We start from the raw sequence: 18,030 nt of genomic DNA on the forward strand, positions 1-18,030 counted from the left end.
ACTCTTAAGCATTATACATATTTTCTACCAAATATTGCTTGTGCTCATCTTCAACCTGCTGACTTGAGCATCGGAGTGGCCACGCCGGACACCCCTCCGGCGCCCATTCACGAGTTTCTTTCATTGTTTGCAGGTGCTATTGAAGCCATTATCTTCACTCAAAATTTCCTAAAAACTATAAATTATTGATTTGACCCGTTGGAGCTCCTTACCCGGCTTATCCATTTCAACGAAGTCACATCATTGGCGTCGTCTGTGGGAAGTTTGAGATTAAGGCGTTGACATGGCTCATACTCGAAGAACTAACCAAGATAATTCCCGGGCTCATGGGGATAATACGCGTGCTTCGGGGCAAGGTGGCGGTGTTCCTCCCACAGGACACAATCTTATTACCATGACCCCGGAGGAGTTGGCTAGAATAATCTCCGAAGCGGTGGAGAAAGCTCTAGCCAGGAGAGAAACTTCTCATCAAGTTACACCACTGGGAGGGGGGAAAATTAATGAGCATGAGCATGAGTAGGAGCAGGAGCAAGAGCAAGAGTGGAGGGAGGAGGAAGTGAGAGGAGAGGATGAGGAGTCTAGTGCTGGGTCCAAATCACCTACCGTGGCTGAGGAGTTGTTTGAATTAAGGCAGAAAATGAAAGTTCTGGAAGGGCAGTTGGTGAGTCGTAGCATTTCTCGAGCTACTGCTAAGGGTTACCTATTTACTGATATCATTGTCCAATAACCTCTTCCCGGGAATTTCAAGTCCGCAAAAGTCAAAGATTACGATGGCAATGCGGATCCTGATGAGCACTTAGCCCGGTTTGAGAATATGGCTATGTTACACTGTTATACAGATCGAATCAAGTGTAAGGTGTTCCTTACTACCTTGGTGGACTCAGCTCAAAGGTGGTTCGAAGGACTGACTCCTAAGAGTATTGATTCATTTAAAGACTTCCAGAAGGTGTTCCTACACCACTTCAGTAGCAGCAAGAAATACAAGAAGACTGATTTTAGTCTTTTCGAAGTCAAACAGAGCCTGGATGAAAGTTTGAGGGCTTATATCAAAAGATTTAATAGAGTGGCTTTGGATGTACCTACTTGCGCTACTGAAACAAAAACTACGGCATTCACACAAGGCTTGAGGGAGGGTGAATTTTTCAAATCGTTGACCAAAAAAGTGCCCGGGGATTTCGAGGACTTATTATCCCGGGCAGAAAAATACATCAACATGGAGGAAGCCCAGAAGCAGAAGAGGGAAGCTGTAAGGAAAGAAAGAGGAGACCGGGTAGCTAGGCCCGAGGAGAAAGGACAGAGAAGGAATAATCCAGGACATTTCTCCCACCATGTGCCTCTTAAGATTGCCCGGGACAGAGAGGTCCAGGAGTGCAGTAGGGATCTGGCCCCGGACCATCAATTATCCCGGCCTGAGAAAAGAGGATTTTGTACTCTCCATAAGGTGTGTTATCACAACACCGAGGATTGCAAAACATTGAAGGGAAACTATTTCTCCCCTTCCGCCCCGGAACAAAGTCAAGCCAATAAGAGACCGAGATTGCCATGGACATCTCCACAGCCAAGGTCCAGCGCTCGAGGAGGAGGTATGAGGAGTATACCGAGAGGAGAGCCCGAGAGGAGAAGAGAGCCCGAGCTTGAGACAAAAAAGAATTCACCCCCTGCTACGGGGTTGATAAAAATGATATCAGGAGGCTCTACTGATGGAGACTCCAATCGGGGGAGGAAATCGAGGAGTAGGAGGGAGTGTATGGAGGTAGATGGAATGAGAAGGAGCGAGGCAGTAATCAGTTTTGGCCCAGAAGATTTAAAGGGGGTGAATCTACCCCACAATGATGCTCTGGTTATCCAAGCCCGGGTGGCAAATTATGACATTTGGAGAGTCTTTGTTGACTCGGGCAGCTCTGTAAATGTAATTTTTAAAGATGCCTTTGTGCAGATGGATTTGCAGGGTTACCATTTGGAAGCCGTGGAAACTGTCCTCTTTGGCTTTGCTGGCTATGTGGTCTACCCGGAAGGGAAAATTGTCCTACCATTAACCCTGGGCTCCCAGGATCTCAAGAAAACGGTGATGACTACTTTTACTGTGGCAGACTCCCCTTCATCATACAATATCATTTTGGAGAGGCCAGCTATGAATGAATTAAAAGCCGTGGCATCTACCTATCACCAAAAGATTAAGTTCCTAGTTGGTAATAAAGTGGGTGAAGTCCGGGGAGACCAACCTTCCTCCCAGAAATGTTATGTAGAAGCTGTCCGGGTAAATCAGAGCAAAGCTAAGAAGGAAGGGAAGAAGGCCCGAACTGATGAAGTAGGTGGAAGAGCAGTTGAGAAGGGAGAGGTGCATTTCGTGGCAGAAAAGGAGCAGGAAGTTGTAGAGATTGGACCAGGCCAGCAGATCCGGGTGGCCCGAGATCTTAATATATCCACCGGGTCAGTCTACTTAACTGTTTAAAGGCTAATATTCATGTTTTTGCTTGGTCACAACAGGAGTTGACGGGAATCTCTCCTCTGATATCGGAGCACCAACTGAATATTCTCCCGGGATTNATATATCCACCGGGTCAGTCTACTTAACTGTTTAAAGGCTAATATTCATGTTTTTGCTTGGTCACAACAGGAGTTGACGGGAATCTCTCCTCTGATATCGGAGCACCAACTGAATATTCTCCCGGGATTTCACCCGATAAAGCAGAAAAAGAGGCACTTTGGTCCTGAAAAGGACAAAGTTATTGATGAACAAGTAAAAGAGCTTTTGAAAGCCGATCACATTTGGGAAATTCAATTCCCTACTTGGCTCTCGAATGTGGTATTAGTGCCTAAATCAACAGGGAAGTGGCCCATGTGTGTGGACTTTCGCGATCTCAATAAGGCGTGTCCCAAGGATCATTATCCTTTGCCCCGTATTGATCAATTGGTGGATTCCACCTCAGGCTTCGAATTGTTAAGTTTCATGGACGCATACCAGGGATATCATCAAATCCCCCTGGCCAAGAGTGATCAGGATAAAGTCAGCTTCATCACCTCGGGAGGTACATTTTGTTATATTGTAATGCCTTTCGGGTTAAAGAATGCAGGAGCTACTTACCAGCGTCTGATGAACAAAGTCTTCGAGAAACAGCTGGGACGAAACGTGGAAGTCTATGTGGATGATATCTTGGGCAAGACCCGGGAGGTTGCCAGCTTTATTGACAATTTAGAAGAAATTTTTGCCACTCTCGTGCATTACGGAATCAAGCTTAACCCGGCCAAGTGCATTTTTGACGTAAAGAGTGGCAAATTCTTGGGATTCATAGTGACAGATCGAGAGATCGAGGTGAATCAGGAAAAAGTCAAATCTGTGCTGAGCATGCCATCTCCCCGATCTGTCAAAGACGTACAGAAGCTGACCGGGAGGATTGCTTCCCTCTCTCGATTTATTTCCCGATCAGCACACAAGAGTTATCCTTTCTTTCAAGTATTGAGGAAGGCCCGGCAATTCGGATGGGATGACAAATGTGAACAGGCCTTTCAGGACTTGAAGATCCATCTTGCAGAGCTCCTTGTGTTGGTGAAACCAGAGCCCGGGGAAAAATTATTTGTTTATCTATCCACCACAGAGTATGCTGTCAGCTTGGTTCTAATAAAAGAAGAAGGCTCCGATCAAAAGTCTGTTTATTATGTTAGCCATGCTCTGAGAGGACCCGAGCTCCGGTACAGTGAAGTGGAGAAGATTGCTCTGGCCTTGATCATGACTGCCCGGAAGCTAAGACCTTACTTCCTGTCGCATCGAATAATGGTCCTGACTAATAGTCCTTTAGGCAGGATCATGACTCATTCTGAAGTATCTGGGCGAATGATCAAATGGGCAGTGGAATTAGGAGAGTATGATATCGTATACAAACCCCGGGTGCCCATCAAAGTACAAGCCTTATCAGACTTTTTGTCCGAGATGGTACAACCCGATGAAGATGAACAATGGAGGGTGTTTGTGGATGGGGCGTCTGGCCTTGCAGGGTGTGGAGTAGGTTTTGTAGTAATATCTCCTCCGGGAGAGAAGATTAAATTGGCTTTAAGAATTGATTCTCGGGTAACTAACAATGAAGCTGTCCTTGCTGGAATCCGAGCTGCTCAAGAGATTGGAGCTTCCCGTGTTATTTTGTATTCTGATTCACAATTAATCACTCAGCAGATAAAGGGTGCTTATGAAGCTAAAGATGACAGGATGCTCAGATATTTACAGCTCATAAAAACCCAGGCAACAATCTGTGTGGATTGGAGTATCGAACAAATACCCCGGGAGGAGTATGGAGAGGCAGACGCTCTAGCAAAAATGGCTGCTTCATTATCAGAAGTCAACACCTGGGAAATTTTGCATGTTGTCCACCGAGGAAGAAATATTACCAGTGCCCGAAGACTCCTGGATGACACCATTGATCAAATTCATTACAACAAATGAATTACCTGAAGACAGGACTCGGGCTCAAAAAATCAAGAGAGAAGCTCCCAGGTTTGTTCTCTTAAATAAAATCTTATACAGAAGATCATTCCAGGGACCTTTGCTAAAATGCTTATCTGAAGGAGAAGTGGATTATGTCCTCCGAGAAATACAAGAGGGATGTTGTGCTGAGCATCTCGGAGGAATGGCTTTGGCCCGGAAGACAATACTTTGCGGATTCTGGTGGCCAACTCTTAACAAAATTCTGCTCGAGTGGTCCAGGCTTGTGAGAGATGTCAACATCACTCAAACTTCCAGCACAGTCCGGCCACTCCCATGAAGCCTATCTGGGCATCTTGCCCCTTTGATCAATGAGGCATGGATATTGTTGGCCCTCTCCCAACTGCCCGGGCTCAAAAGAAGTTCTTGTTGGTGGCTGTGGATTAGTTTTCCAAATGGGTAGAAGCCGAGCCATTGGCTAAAATCACTGAACAGGAAGTATTGAAATTTTTGTGGAAGAACATTGTGTGCCGGTTTTGAGTGCCCCGAAGACTAATCTAAGATAATGGGAGACAATTTCAGGGCAAAAGAATTACATCTTGGTGTCATGAAATGAAAATCACTCAGTCTTTTACTTCTGTTGCCTACCCTCAAGCTAATGGTCAAACAGAAGTTATTAACAAAATTAGTGTACAAGCATTGAAAACCAGGCTACAAGGCAAGGGAAAAGACTGGGTGGAAGAATTACCCAGTGTTCTCTGGGCGTACAAAACTACTCCCCGAGCACCTACTCAAGAAACTCCCTTCAACTTGGTATATGGTTCTGAAGCAGTTCTTCCTGTTGAAATTGGGAAAACTTCTTCCCGGGTAGAATCTTACCCAGACAGCAATGATCAAAGTCGGGCCATGGAATTGGATTTGGTAGAAGAGAAAAGAGATCGAGCAATAATTCGAATGGAAGCATACCGAGGCCGTGTCATGAAATCATATAATAAAGAGGTCCGAGTGCGAGATTTTCAAAGAGGGGATCTAGTCATGAAGAAAGTTAATCCTGCCGGGGATGTTGGGAAATTAGAAACTCGGTGGGAAGGACCTCATAAAATCATCCGAAAAGTAAGCTCATGATCTTTCTATTTAGAAGACGCGCACGGACGCTCTCTCAAAAGGCCTTGGAATGTATTTAATTTAAAGCAGTACTATGCTTAACAGATGTAATTGATTGGTTGAAGATATAATGAAAGACCTGTTTTTCTCAGCAAGAAGTATCATATTATTTGTCGTATCTAAAAAGCCCAGGGCACTACACCCTGGCTCGGGGAACCACACCTCGACCATTCACAAGTCCCGGGACATGTTCCCCGGCCCAAGGCTCCGCACCTTGGATCTAAAAGCCCAGGGCTGGCTCGGGGAACCACATCTCGACCATTCACAAGTCCCGGGACATGTTCCCCGGCCCAAGGCTCCGCACCTTGGATCTAAAAGCCCAGGGCACTACACCCTGGCTCGGGGAACCACACCTCGACTATTCACAAGTAAGTCCCGGGACTTGTTCCTCGGCTCAAGGGTTAATCTGCCCTGATTATTCCTAACCTGACAGGATCCACGCTAGGGACATTCATTCGTTACGAAAATGTGTGTTTTTCTTATCTCAATTGTTTACTAAGATGTTCTGGTTAGTTATCAACACTTGAAATATTTTCTGGATGTTTACATATAAACAATGGTATTACTTGGATATTGAAAGATTAATCGAGACACTATTGAAGGAAAGAATTTGTTCATTAAAAATCCGAGGACAGGAATTACAGAAATAAACAAAAAAGAAAATACAACCCTAGTCTATATCAATGTGGTCGGATCCTGGCTCGTCTTCCTGGTTTTCCTCCTTCTCCTCCTCACCATCCTTGGGAAGGGATGCAATGGCCAGGCCAAAATCAGGAAAATTTTCCTTATCCGGGGGTAAGAGTCCAGCTCCCTCAAATTGTTCCCGGCACTTGTCAAAACCGGTCTTGAAAAGAGGGTAAGCCTTATCTACCACGGCCTTCTTGAACTCAGGAGATTGAAGGAAGGAAGCTTGCCACTTATCCTTATTATGCTCCGCCAGGGACAAAGCATTCTCGGCCTTCTCTGCCCGGGATTGTTGAACTTCTATCTTCTCGGATAGAGAATGGTTTCTCGTCTCCGAGACAGACAGGGCACCTCGCAGATTCTCCTCCCGAATGGTAACTTCATTGAGGTCCTCCCGAGACTTGTCTAGTGCCGTGTGAGCCGACTCCAAGGAAGCTTTTAGGATGGCGGTCTCCTCTTCGTGAAGGTTTTTAGCCCGGGCAAGCTCTCCGTGCAGTTGATCTTGGATTTCTTGAGCAGCCCGGGTTTGTTGACCTCTCTTGGTAGCCGCCGCCGCCACTTCCTCGAAGGCCGAGATCATCATTTGGACAGCCTGTACGAAGCAAGTTAGTAAAAGAAAGGAGAAATGAAAGAAAAAAGAATAAAGAAAAGACTTACAGATAGGAATCGGTTGGATCCCTCAAGGAACCGAGCATCAGGCCCAGGATTCTTCAAAAAGGCCTCTTCTTCAGGAGTAAGCATATGTTTTAACCGCCGAATGCCTTTGGAGGAAGCCCCCTCCAGGAAGATATTGGGCCAGGTGGGTTGATCGATCAGAAGAGGCTCTTGGGGAGGCTCTTCTGTGGGTTGACGCTGGGGAGGAGTGGTTGACGAGCTCTGCCCTCCTTCCCGGTTAGATTCACCCAGAATCTGCTCCGGGCTTGTGACAGCTTTTCGCTTCCTCCGGACGAGGGGAATGTGGTCTTCGGGGTCTTCCCAGGATAAATCCCGGGTCATCTCTTCTTGCTGGGCTTCCACCCGGCTCAGCTCAGCTTGCCGGGCTGCTTCCGCCTCAGCTTGTTTATTCTCACGGGCAGCCTTCCGGGCTGCCAATTTCTTCTCCTTGGCAACCCTTTCCTCTTCCCACTTCTGGAAAAAAGCCTCTTGCATTTTGGAGGAATCTGCGCAATAAGAGAGATGATTAGTAGAGATTATAAAGTACAGATGAATAACAAACTAAGAAGACATGAATTAGAAATTTACTGGGTTGAGGGTCCGAGCCAGCCACCTCGTCAATTGCCCGATCTATTGGGTCTTCAGCCCGGACGCTCAACCCATAGGTAATCAAGTGCTCCTGGGAAATAAGGGAGGAGGAAGAGAATTTTTGACCCTCCACCAAGTCTTGGCTTCGGATGTAAAATTCCTCGAATTTGTAAGCTCGGGGAAGGGCAGGCTGGGGAGAAAGGAAGGGAAGAAACCCTGTTAAACAGAAAAGAGAGGATGGGAGTTGTATAAAAAAATATCTTCCTTTCCATCCTTTCTGGGAAGAAGGAATGTCATCAAGGAACCGGGCGGAAAGAGAAAAGGCATTATCACCTAGCCTACAGGTAAAATAGTAATGAAGAATAAGGGGGTTAATAACAAGGTTATACATACGAAAAAGGACAAAGACCGCGGCCATAATCCGAAAAGAGTTGGGATGAAATTGATTGACAGGCACCCCAAAGAATTTAGCGACCTCGATGTAAAAAGAAGAGATGGGGAAGCGAAGACCATTCTTGATTTGGTCCCGGAAGAAAGTAGTATACCCGGGAGGAGGGCTATCTGCCCGATCAGAGGGTCCGGGTATAATAATAGGAAAGGAAGAGGGAATAACTACTAGGGTACGGAGTTCTTCGTCCGCCCCCGAGCGCAAAGTGCTGCTCATTGAGGAGAACCAAGGAACTCCCGGGGCCTCAGAAGAAGGGCGGTCAGGAACCCGAGCTTTTCCCTTAACCTTGTCCTTTCTTGGAGCTCGGGAAGTGCCCGAGGAGGAGGGTTTTGAAGAGGAAGGTTTGGTTAGAAGGGTTTTTTGTTTTTTAGAAGGTTGGGTGATAGAGCGGAGAGGAGGAGACGGAGGGGAATCAGAGCGCATCGCGGTGGACTCGTCACTGGGAGAGCCTCGCGCATTCGCTCCAGAGGTTGAAGAAGTTGAATTTGACATAGTATGAAGGAGAAACTTACGAGTTTTTGGGAGGAGGATGGTCGAGGATCGTTGGAGCTAAGTGATTTTGCGCGGAGGAGCTTCAGGAAGAAAATTCGCAAGGGCTTCGCCGAAGTTTCAAATTTGAAAGTGTTTTTTCGAAAACAAGAGGCCTAATATATATAGGCGGTGGGAACAAATCTAGGCCGTTGATCCAAGCACACGTGGACGATCAGGATGCGCCTCGAAAATTGTGCCAGTAGGCGAAAGGACGAATAAATCATGAGTGTGTCAGGCTTATCGGCTCCTCGGAATGCGAAACGTTCCTGACCGTTGGAATGGAAGGGCACGCGTCATTATAACATCGCATTCATGGCCCGGAAAAGCTAAACGACAAAATACTACAAGATCGGATGGTATCAAGCCCCGGCATCTTATTATCATCCCGGGAGATACGAAGCCCCGGCATATTATACTACAAGACCGGATGATATCAAGCCCCGGAATCTTATTATCAGCCCGGGAGATTTGAGGCCCCGGTACTTTATTTAAAACCCGGCACGTTATATTAGAGATCAGGACACATTAGATCCTGACACATTATTTTTATTTATCAAGTTATATATGGCTTAGTTCATATTAATTTAGTTGCAGAAAAGTGAAGAAACAAAGTACGCAAGTTAAAATATTATTAATGGAATCGACGCCATATTACAGCTGCCATTCTAGAGCCTACAGAATCTTGCCACTCCGATATCCAATTAGTCAATTCGGGGATTCGGAGGTTGGCGAAAGACCCGGTAGTAGCAATCTTGTTTAGCTGATGTCATTCCTTCCATAGCATCGCCTGCAGCAGAACTTGATCAGTGGCCAGCTCTGCAACATAATTTACGTGAAATTCCCGCTTGTATTTCCTCGCCACTGCTCTTTGCGGTCGAGTAAAAGCCAAGCCATTCTGGTGTGCATACAGAAGGTCTTGAATCTTAAAGAAGGTGGACATGACCTTCACCAGAACATATTCCTCAATGGTCCTCTTCAGTTCCTCCGGATGAGGACATATCGGGGAAGGCGCCTGGACATGTATGCTGCTACAAACGGTGGACTCGCTCGAACTCGGCATATTGGATTATTGTTCTTATTTCACTTTCATCTTCTTATTTATAGACATGTGGTATTTAATGCTAAAGAAGGTGGAAAGCCGTGAGCTAGTCTAAACGTTTTTTATTTATGAAGAAAGACGGAGCTACAGATATCAATGTATCGGAATTACCAGATTCTTGGAACATGGAATGACATGAATGCGAAGCGTGTGTCATAATGACGTCTCTTAGAATACCCGAGAAGAATAACCGATAAAGCACTGTATTCAGAACCCGGGAGGCATGAGGCCCCGGCATTTCAAGGAAAGCCCAGGAGATGTTAAGGCTTGGCATTATAATTTATCAATTAATCTTGTTCAACTCGCGATATATATGTATCAACTGATAAACTTAAAGGATTACAGCAAAGTAACGACAAAAACAAGCTAGAATTAATATTTTATTCAACCGTAGACATTAACACGTACTACATCATGATATTCTTCTTCTACAGCAATTATCCATATTTTCAACCAAGCAGCTAAAGGCCCGGTGGAAGTCTTCAGGAAGCTGTCTGAATCGGCAATGCGCTTAAGGATCTTTATTTCTTTCCAAAGAATTAATTGATAGATACGACCATCTGTAAAGATGTCTACCCACTCAGCTACATGCAAGTGCTCTCGCACTCTCCTCAGTTTAGCTACCAGGCTAGGAGTGATAGCTTCTCCAGAGTCATAAAGAAGCTTCAGCCCCTGAAGCTCTTCCCAGTAGTCAAGAATCTCGTGAAACACTTCATCTTCCATAGTAGATTTTCGAATCTCTAGAGTAGAATCCTTGAAGGCTTCGGTCATACTCGGAGTTTTCGAACTATTTGCACCAGCCATTGTGTTTCTTGGATGACAATTTGTTAATATGATTGAAAAGTGGGTGAGTGGCTGTGTATAGGAGGAAGGATCTAATCACAGCCGTTGATCTATAAATGCACGAACGTCTAGGATGCGTTTTTGGAAATAGTGCCAAGAGGTGAAAAGACGTGTACGGTTATCTAGGCATCAGATTTATCCACTTCTCGGAATGCGAAACGTCCTTTAGGCGGGAATTCATGCTATGACACGTGTCATCGTGGTAATAACGATAGGACCCAAGAATGTTAGACAATAAGTTATTATGAGTCCGGGGAATAGGAGGTCTCAGCATTTCATCTCATCTCTGGGATATTTGAAGGCTCCGATGTTGTACATTGTTAATTATCTTGGACTGATCGGGACAGCGAGTCAAACTCTAGTCCGACTATTTTAGGGATGGGTGGTGATACTCCATAAGGATCCGGGTTGCTGATGACCCGGACACCATCAAGAGCCCGAGCACTACATATTTCCCAAGTATTCTCCGAACAGCCCGGGCTCTCATACAAGTACCCGGGTAACCAATTGCCGGGCCACCTCGAGAATTGAACCACATTCGAGTATGATTGATACATGACGTCTAATCTGTCAGAACAACTTGGGCTTGGAGTGTCCTAGAAGTCATCAGAAGATAGGGTATGGGCATCCGACTTGCCATACTTAGTAGGTAGCACTGGAATCGAGGTACCTACCTCATCTTCTACTATAAATAGCAGATATTAATGTCATTTACAGATTCTGAAACCTTTGAACTCTTAAGCATTATACATATTTTCTACCAAATATTGCTTGTGCTAATCTTCAACCTGCTGCCTTAAGCATCGGAGTAGCCACGCCGGACACCCCTCCGGCGCCCATTCACAAGTTCCTTTCATTGTTTGCAGGTGCTATTGAATACATTATCTTCACTCAAAATTCCTTAAAAACTATAAATTATTGATTTGACCCGTTGTAGCTCTTTACCCGGCTCATCCATTTCAATGAAGTCACGTCAGTACCATCTCTCCTTCTGTCTTGGATTCTTGATCCGAAGGCTGAGATTGTTTCGCCATCCAATCGGGTGGTTGGGGGGGATTGCTAGTGTCTGCTGTTTTGCCTACGTGAGTGAGCAAGAAATTATATGTCCTGCTGCAGTTCGGCATTTTTTTGGGTGTGTATATTCTCCCATTAAATCATTTATTTGTGATGATCATTTCTTTATCATTAGCATTGGAAAGAAAATGTTTTCCGTTTTTATTGATACGTGTGTTTATTGTTAGCTCTGTGTTTCTCTCTCTGTGTTTTTCCTCGAATATATGCCGGGAAAGGTGTCTTACTCGTTCTTTTTCCTCTGTTAATTCTTTTGGTACATGATTTTTCGCATGCATTGGTCGTTATTTTTTCATGTTTTTCTGATTCTGAATTCGAACCTTTTTTCCGATCGGGAAAGTAGAAGACATTTGGATTCTGGGAACAGTGCTTCTTTTGAATTTTTTGGGGTGTTTTTCCAGCTTTTTGTTGCATGCAGTGAAAGACTTGTCCCAATCCTTTCTGGTTTTGTTCAATTTAGGTGTTGATGGTGACCTCGGTATCTTTTTTTTTCCTTCGAGGTGAAAAGTCAGTTAGTTTACAGCCGGTACTATTTATTGACTCTTTTTTACTGTTATTGAATACGGGGGCTAATGAGTGTTAACTAGCACAAATTTTATATCGAATCTTTAGTCTTTACTAATTTGTTGGGCTTGGAAGAGTTTTGAGTTGCATTTTGGAATTTCTTGAATGTTGGGTCTCATAGTTATCATTATCATTATCATCAATGATTGATTCATTGATTGCAACTGTTTGGAGCTTAGAATTCTTAATCTCATTTAATTGGTTTTTACGTCGTTTGGTCATGGATTTTGCCGAAACCATTTAGTTTTCCTCTACTTAGTGTCTAATCGTTACTCTCTGAATTTACAGGGACTTACTTTGCCTTGTGTCAGCATTCGAGTTCAAATTTTCTGAAGGTATAGATAATTTAAGCTATAAGTTGGTTAGACTTTTAGAGTCTTTTTGTTAATGTGGATTTTCTGATGATAGGATGCCAAACAGGGTTTGCAAATGTTATTCTAATATTTCCCTTTTCTATTTGATATGTTAGCATCATTTCTCTTGTTCTGGCACCTCTTTACTTATATTTTTTTCCCTTTTTCTTTGTGAAGGACGAGGTTTAATATTCTATCATATGGAACCTAATGGTCATCGGAGAGCTAGACGGAGAGATCTTGTTGGTTATCAAAACGGCGATACGAGTACATCAAGCATTGATGATGAACTTGATCCATGGACTGCTTGGGCATACAAGCCTCGGACCATCACATTGTTACTAATTGGTGCATGCTTTCTTGTGTAAGTATATGGTCTTTAGGTAGTGTATTTGTTTTTGTAACTCCTTAGTGTTGGCCTGAGAAACTGATGGATGGGTCTGGATTGATTAAAAGCTTTATATTATATTTATGACAATCTAAGTTGATTGACTGGACCTGTTTCTATATTTCCACTCATCTTCATATATCTTGATAAAAATCTATATACAAAATCGAAAGCGTCTTCAAAAATTTGAAGATAACTGTAAAAAATACCACCACCATTTTATTTTCTTGATTTTAATTATGTTTGCAGGTGGGCTAGTGGAGCGCTCGATCCTGAAAACAGTGTAGAAAGAGATCTTGTTACCTCCGTGAAAAGGTTTTCTAGTAGCCTTTTTCTAATTTTGTATCTATTAATATGCTTCTACACACACACACACACACACACAGAGTGTGTATGTTTGTGTATAAATATGTACATTAATTAGTTTTTCTTTTTTCGTTGCCTCTGTTCTTTGTTATTTTTGTGATTTGTGATTTAAGATGTCGTAACTGTTAACTAATATCTTTTGTAGGGGCTTATGGGCAATGGTTGCAGTGTTCCTTGCTTATTGTTTGTTACAAGCTCCTTCGACGTAAGTTCATATCAAACCTTCTATGTCTATCCCTATCTTATATCTGTTTGACCTTGAAGCCTGGTATTAAAATATTTGGATGCGTATGCGTTTGTTATAATTTGCTGCATATGTTTGCATACTTGTCATGCAATTGAAAGGATACGTAATTATTTTTTCTTCACTTTCTCATCCGAATATGGACATATCTCCTTATTGATGGTCTTTGAGAATTATCGACTGATTAAAGGTGGACTTGAGATATAAAAGCACTAGTTTTGGCCTTAGGCGGGAATATCTTTGCGTTGCGTCAGTTTTTTTTCTCATCAATTTTAAGGTTGAGTGAGGATTGCTTCCATGGGCCATCACGCAGACGGATTAGGTTCAATAGATTCATTCAGTGGCAAGGTTCCTAATGTGAGTGAGTGACTGGGGAAATGCTTTTATGCTTTACTGTAGACTAGCTATAAAATTGAAACAAAATTTGCACTTATGTGTTCCTCTTCTATAAAAATATATCTGTCATCATTAAAGGTGGAACTTTAGAACATGCACACTATTAATATTTTCAGTATCACAATTTGAGGACCCATGGATGGTCTCCACTCCACTGATTTATTTACTGCAAGGCATTCCAACTCTTTGAATCCATTTTCAAAATCCTTTATATATGTATTTATGTATATATTTTTTAAATTGAAATTATTTTGAATGAGGTTAGAAGTCAATTTAAATTAGAGGGGGCTAACATACATAAAGTGGTTTACCAGAAGTGAATTGGCTTGTCGTAAGTCTTTATAACACACCAAAGTGACAGTTAAATGATATGAAATAATCCATGGAACACCATCATGAGATGCAGGCACAGATGCTCCTTTTTTCTTTTGACAAGCAGAATCATTGTTTACCTGTTCATTTATCTAGTAAAGACTAACTTTAGTCTATTTGCTAAGTCAGGTCATATCTTTGCTGCAGGGTACTTATTCGTCCCCATCCTGCAATTTGGCGGCTCGTTCATGGAATGGCTGTCATTTACCTCGTTGCATTGACATTTTTGCTTTTCCAGGTTAGTCTTTAGAGTTTAGCCGGCAGTCTCAACTTTACCTTTTAGCCTTTGTAAATTATTTCACTTGCGGAGTTGAGTGCTTTTCAATGTTAAGGATTTTATTTGGGACTCTAGTGCTATTGAAGTTTATTCTGAAAGTATATTGATATTGAGCATGTTGAGTTTGGCCAGTTGCAAGCCAAATGACTTCTGGTTTTCTGTTAGTTGTGGTCATTTTTCATGTTTTATACCGATGCTCAAATTGACCTGAATATACATTTCAAGGTAGAGTTGGATTAAAACACTATCATCTGCTTTGTCATGTTTCCAGAACATGGTAGTATATTGTGCATACTGATTCTGGGTTCTGTATAAATTATGATTTATGTCTTGATGGCATTGTGCTCTATGTGCATATGCTAATGTTTCAGAGTTGTATGAAGTATATTCAGACACCTGTTATGTTTCTTGTTACCAGAAGCATGACGATGCTCGACAATTTATGAAGTACCTACATCCCGATCTTGGTGTTGGTAAGGGATTGTTCTCCTTTTACCAACGGATGTCTACTTTCTGTTGTGATGGTGGCATTGCATGCCAGTCATCATTATTAGTCTGGTTGCACTTGATTGTTAATAATTGTTTATTTTATATGCACTTTCTGTGATGTAGAACTTCCAGAAAGATCTTACGGTGCTGATTGCCGTATTTATTTACCGGAAAATCCAACAAGCAGGTTTAAGAATGTTTATGTATGTTATCTCCGTATTTACTCAAACCTTTAGATGGTATTTTTTTGTTTGTTGTTGTAAATAAATGTCCGGCAGCTAAAGACCTACATATTGTTACTTGTTTCTAGGACACACTGTTTGATGAGTTTGTTCTGGCTCATGTTCTTGGATGGTGGGGGAAAGCCATAATGATCCGTAATCAGCCTCTTCTATGGTTACTTTCAATTGGATTTGAGTTCATGGAGGTCATATTTTATTATTGGCATGCTACTTTTTCTTCTCTCCTTTGTTTCTAGCAAATGCAAAACTAGATGCATTTCTTCATTAAGCTGATTTTAATATTCTCTTTTTCCAGCTTACTTTTCGTCACATGCTACCAAATTTCAATGAGTGCTGGTGGGACAGCATTATTCTTGACGTATTAATCTGCAATTGGTTTGGTATGAAGTTCTTGGCTGTCTTTCTGGTTATGGTGCATGTCTGCAAAGAGTTTACTTGGCAATGCATGAATCCTTGGCTTGTTTAATCATAACCTCGAGCCCATTACGTTTGACAGCAATTATATGCTGAGCAAACTAGTGTCATTTTTCCTGTTTTCTTTTTATTATTTAAGTTGCCGTGTGATTGAAAGTTTGGATGTTCGAGAGATCGCCATCCCTTTGCCATCGGTAACTATGTGACCGTGTAAAGTTTGTCATTGTTATTAGACGACAAACATGTTGCAGTTTATCCATCTTTCATATAACTATCATTTTCTAATTGCAATAAACTCAACATTCACCTTGTTGCCAAGGCTAAAATTTATTCCTCTGCCTGGAATAGTTGTCGCATTAGCTTCAGATCGACACTTAGTGCCTTGGCATTTTTCTGAGTAGGAAAAGGGGCATAGTCACAACTCCCTCGAGGAAAAACGAAAAATTTATGCATGGAGAGAAGCAATTAAGTAAAGTTGGTGGTTGTCTTGAATTATCACTATATTTAAATTAGTCTCAATGCCTAATTAACTCGATACGGTGGTTAAAAGATGATACTTGATGTTTCGTTCATAAATGTATGCCCAATTTTTATAGATGAAAACAAGGAAGATGGAGAAAACTTTTGTTAAGTTTCGCAGCTAAATTTGACATTTAACTCCATTCTTTCCTCTACAAATAAATGAAGTTCCATCGATGTAATAATTACTTTACCATCCTCCCCACATCTTGCAATTTTTATCACCTTTTGACTTCTGTCTCCAATTTACCACCAGTGCACATGATGGTGCAATTCTTAAGTTATTTAGTTTCAATAAGAAACTTGTAATAGTGCTAACATGTTTTTACTACTTTCATGTGTCAAATCCTAGAAAGTATAAGATGTGGTACAAGGAATCGTCAAAGTGATTGGGCAAAAAGATCAACCTATGACTATCACAATGAGAGAGTACTGGTGCAAAAAGAAAATTTTAGGATCAAATATACAGACGTTATAGAGTTATAAGTCAGGTGTCATTGTTTTTCTTGGAAGATTCATCCAAACTTCAGAACTTTTCCCAACTTCTCCAGCATTTTCCTAAAGCCCTTCTGTCCTTTTCTCTCATTGCAGATTGATTTTTGTTTGCTGAACGTACTTTTTTTATTGGGTAGGATCGTGTATAACATGTTTCTACTTTGCTATACAGGTATTTGGGCTGGTATGCGTACTGTTCGGTACTTTGATGGTAAAACCTACGAGTGGGTTGGTATAAGCCGCCAGCCAAACATCATGGGCAAAGTACTTTGGATCTACTTACACTTTCTCATGAAAAAATTGTTTCATCTTCTTCGATGTAGTGCTGTATGCTTGATTGAAATTAAAGTTACCACAGATGTAGTTATTAGTTCAAACGATTGGGTCTTCGCATCCATGGAAACATTTGTCGTCACATGAGAATATCGGTGTTTGACGATTTTTTAAAAATTAATTGAATTTGTCAGTTCTAATTGAAGGAAATGAAGCAATTTGACTTCTGCATTTGGAATGAATGACATATATTTACTTTCACTCGTCTCTTCTTTTTTCCTCCCAATTTTCAGGTCAAAAGAACATTGGGTCAATTTACACCAGCCCGATGGGATAAAGATGAATGGCACCCTCTTCTCGGTCCACTGCGATTCGTTCAAGTTCTTAGCTTATGTGTTGGTTTCTTGACTGTTGAACTCAACACATTCTTTCTCAAGTTTTGTCTTTGGATTCCGCCACGAAATCCCCTCATTGTATACCGCTTGGTTTTGTGGTGGCTTATTGCAATACCAGCTATTCGTGAGTACAATTCATATCTTCAAGACAGGTATTTCCCTACTATATCTCACCCTTTGACTGAGAAAGATGTATTGAAATTTTAAAATTTGATATTCATTTGATTTTTCAACTTCCACTCAATAAATTCTCTTTTTTCCCAGGAAACCGATGAAAAAAGTGGGAGCCTTTTGTTGGCTGTCACTTGCAATCTGCATTGTTGAACTTCTGATCTGCATCAAGTTTGGACATAGTGAGTTTTTTTTTCATGTTCTTTCTTTTAAAATAAGTGATCTTAAAATTTTGATATATCACAAGAATATTTTGTTAACTATCACTACACAAAGATTTTAACTTATGTGCACACGTCTTGAAGGACAATTCCCAAATCCAATGCCCATGTGGTTATTCATATTCTGGACGTCTATCGGAGTTGGACTCGTGGTATCATTAGGTGTGTGGTCATGGAAACTGCATCGATTTATGAGGAGAAAGAGACGATGAGTTCCATTTTTGCGGAAATTTCTTGGTTTTTTTAGAGTAAATTAACCTTTGTGTATAAACAAATATTACGTTATTGATTGTAAAGCTCTCTTTTTGGGTTAGACCTCACCATTTTTTTATGTAGTGAAATCAATTCTTTTTTA

The 18,030-nt window shown here is 41.9% G+C and overlaps 1 protein-coding gene across 5 annotated transcripts; it reads left to right on the forward strand.

Moving 5' to 3' along the window:
* The first annotated feature begins 11,403 nt into the window (after positions 1-11,403).
* LOC140981533 (CDP-diacylglycerol--serine O-phosphatidyltransferase 1-like) lies at positions 11,404-18,030 on the forward strand. 5 transcript variants are annotated; one of them, XM_073447964.1, is made up of 14 exons: positions 11,404-11,511; positions 12,349-12,395; positions 12,591-12,777; positions 13,051-13,116; positions 13,313-13,372; positions 14,309-14,417; positions 14,875-14,929; positions 15,069-15,148; positions 15,256-15,372; positions 15,483-15,567; positions 16,788-16,879; positions 17,182-17,435; positions 17,548-17,636; positions 17,760-18,030. In XM_073447964.1, exons 3-14 carry the CDS (start codon positions 12,614-12,616, stop codon positions 17,885-17,887), a joined length of 1,299 nt encoding a protein of 432 aa, XP_073304065.1. In that variant the 5' UTR covers positions 11,404-11,511; positions 12,349-12,395; positions 12,591-12,613; the 3' UTR covers positions 17,888-18,030. The 5 variants fall into 5 exon arrangements, with proteins under 5 accessions (XP_073304065.1, XP_073304064.1, XP_073304066.1 ...); XM_073447963.1 differs by having other exon boundaries at positions 11,404-11,507; XM_073447965.1 differs by having other exon boundaries at positions 11,410-11,515.

Source organism: Primulina huaijiensis, chromosome 7 (genome assembly GCF_012295235.1).
Source record: "Primulina huaijiensis isolate GDHJ02 chromosome 7, ASM1229523v2, whole genome shotgun sequence".
Taxonomy (NCBI): Eukaryota; Viridiplantae; Streptophyta; class Magnoliopsida; order Lamiales; family Gesneriaceae; genus Primulina; species Primulina huaijiensis.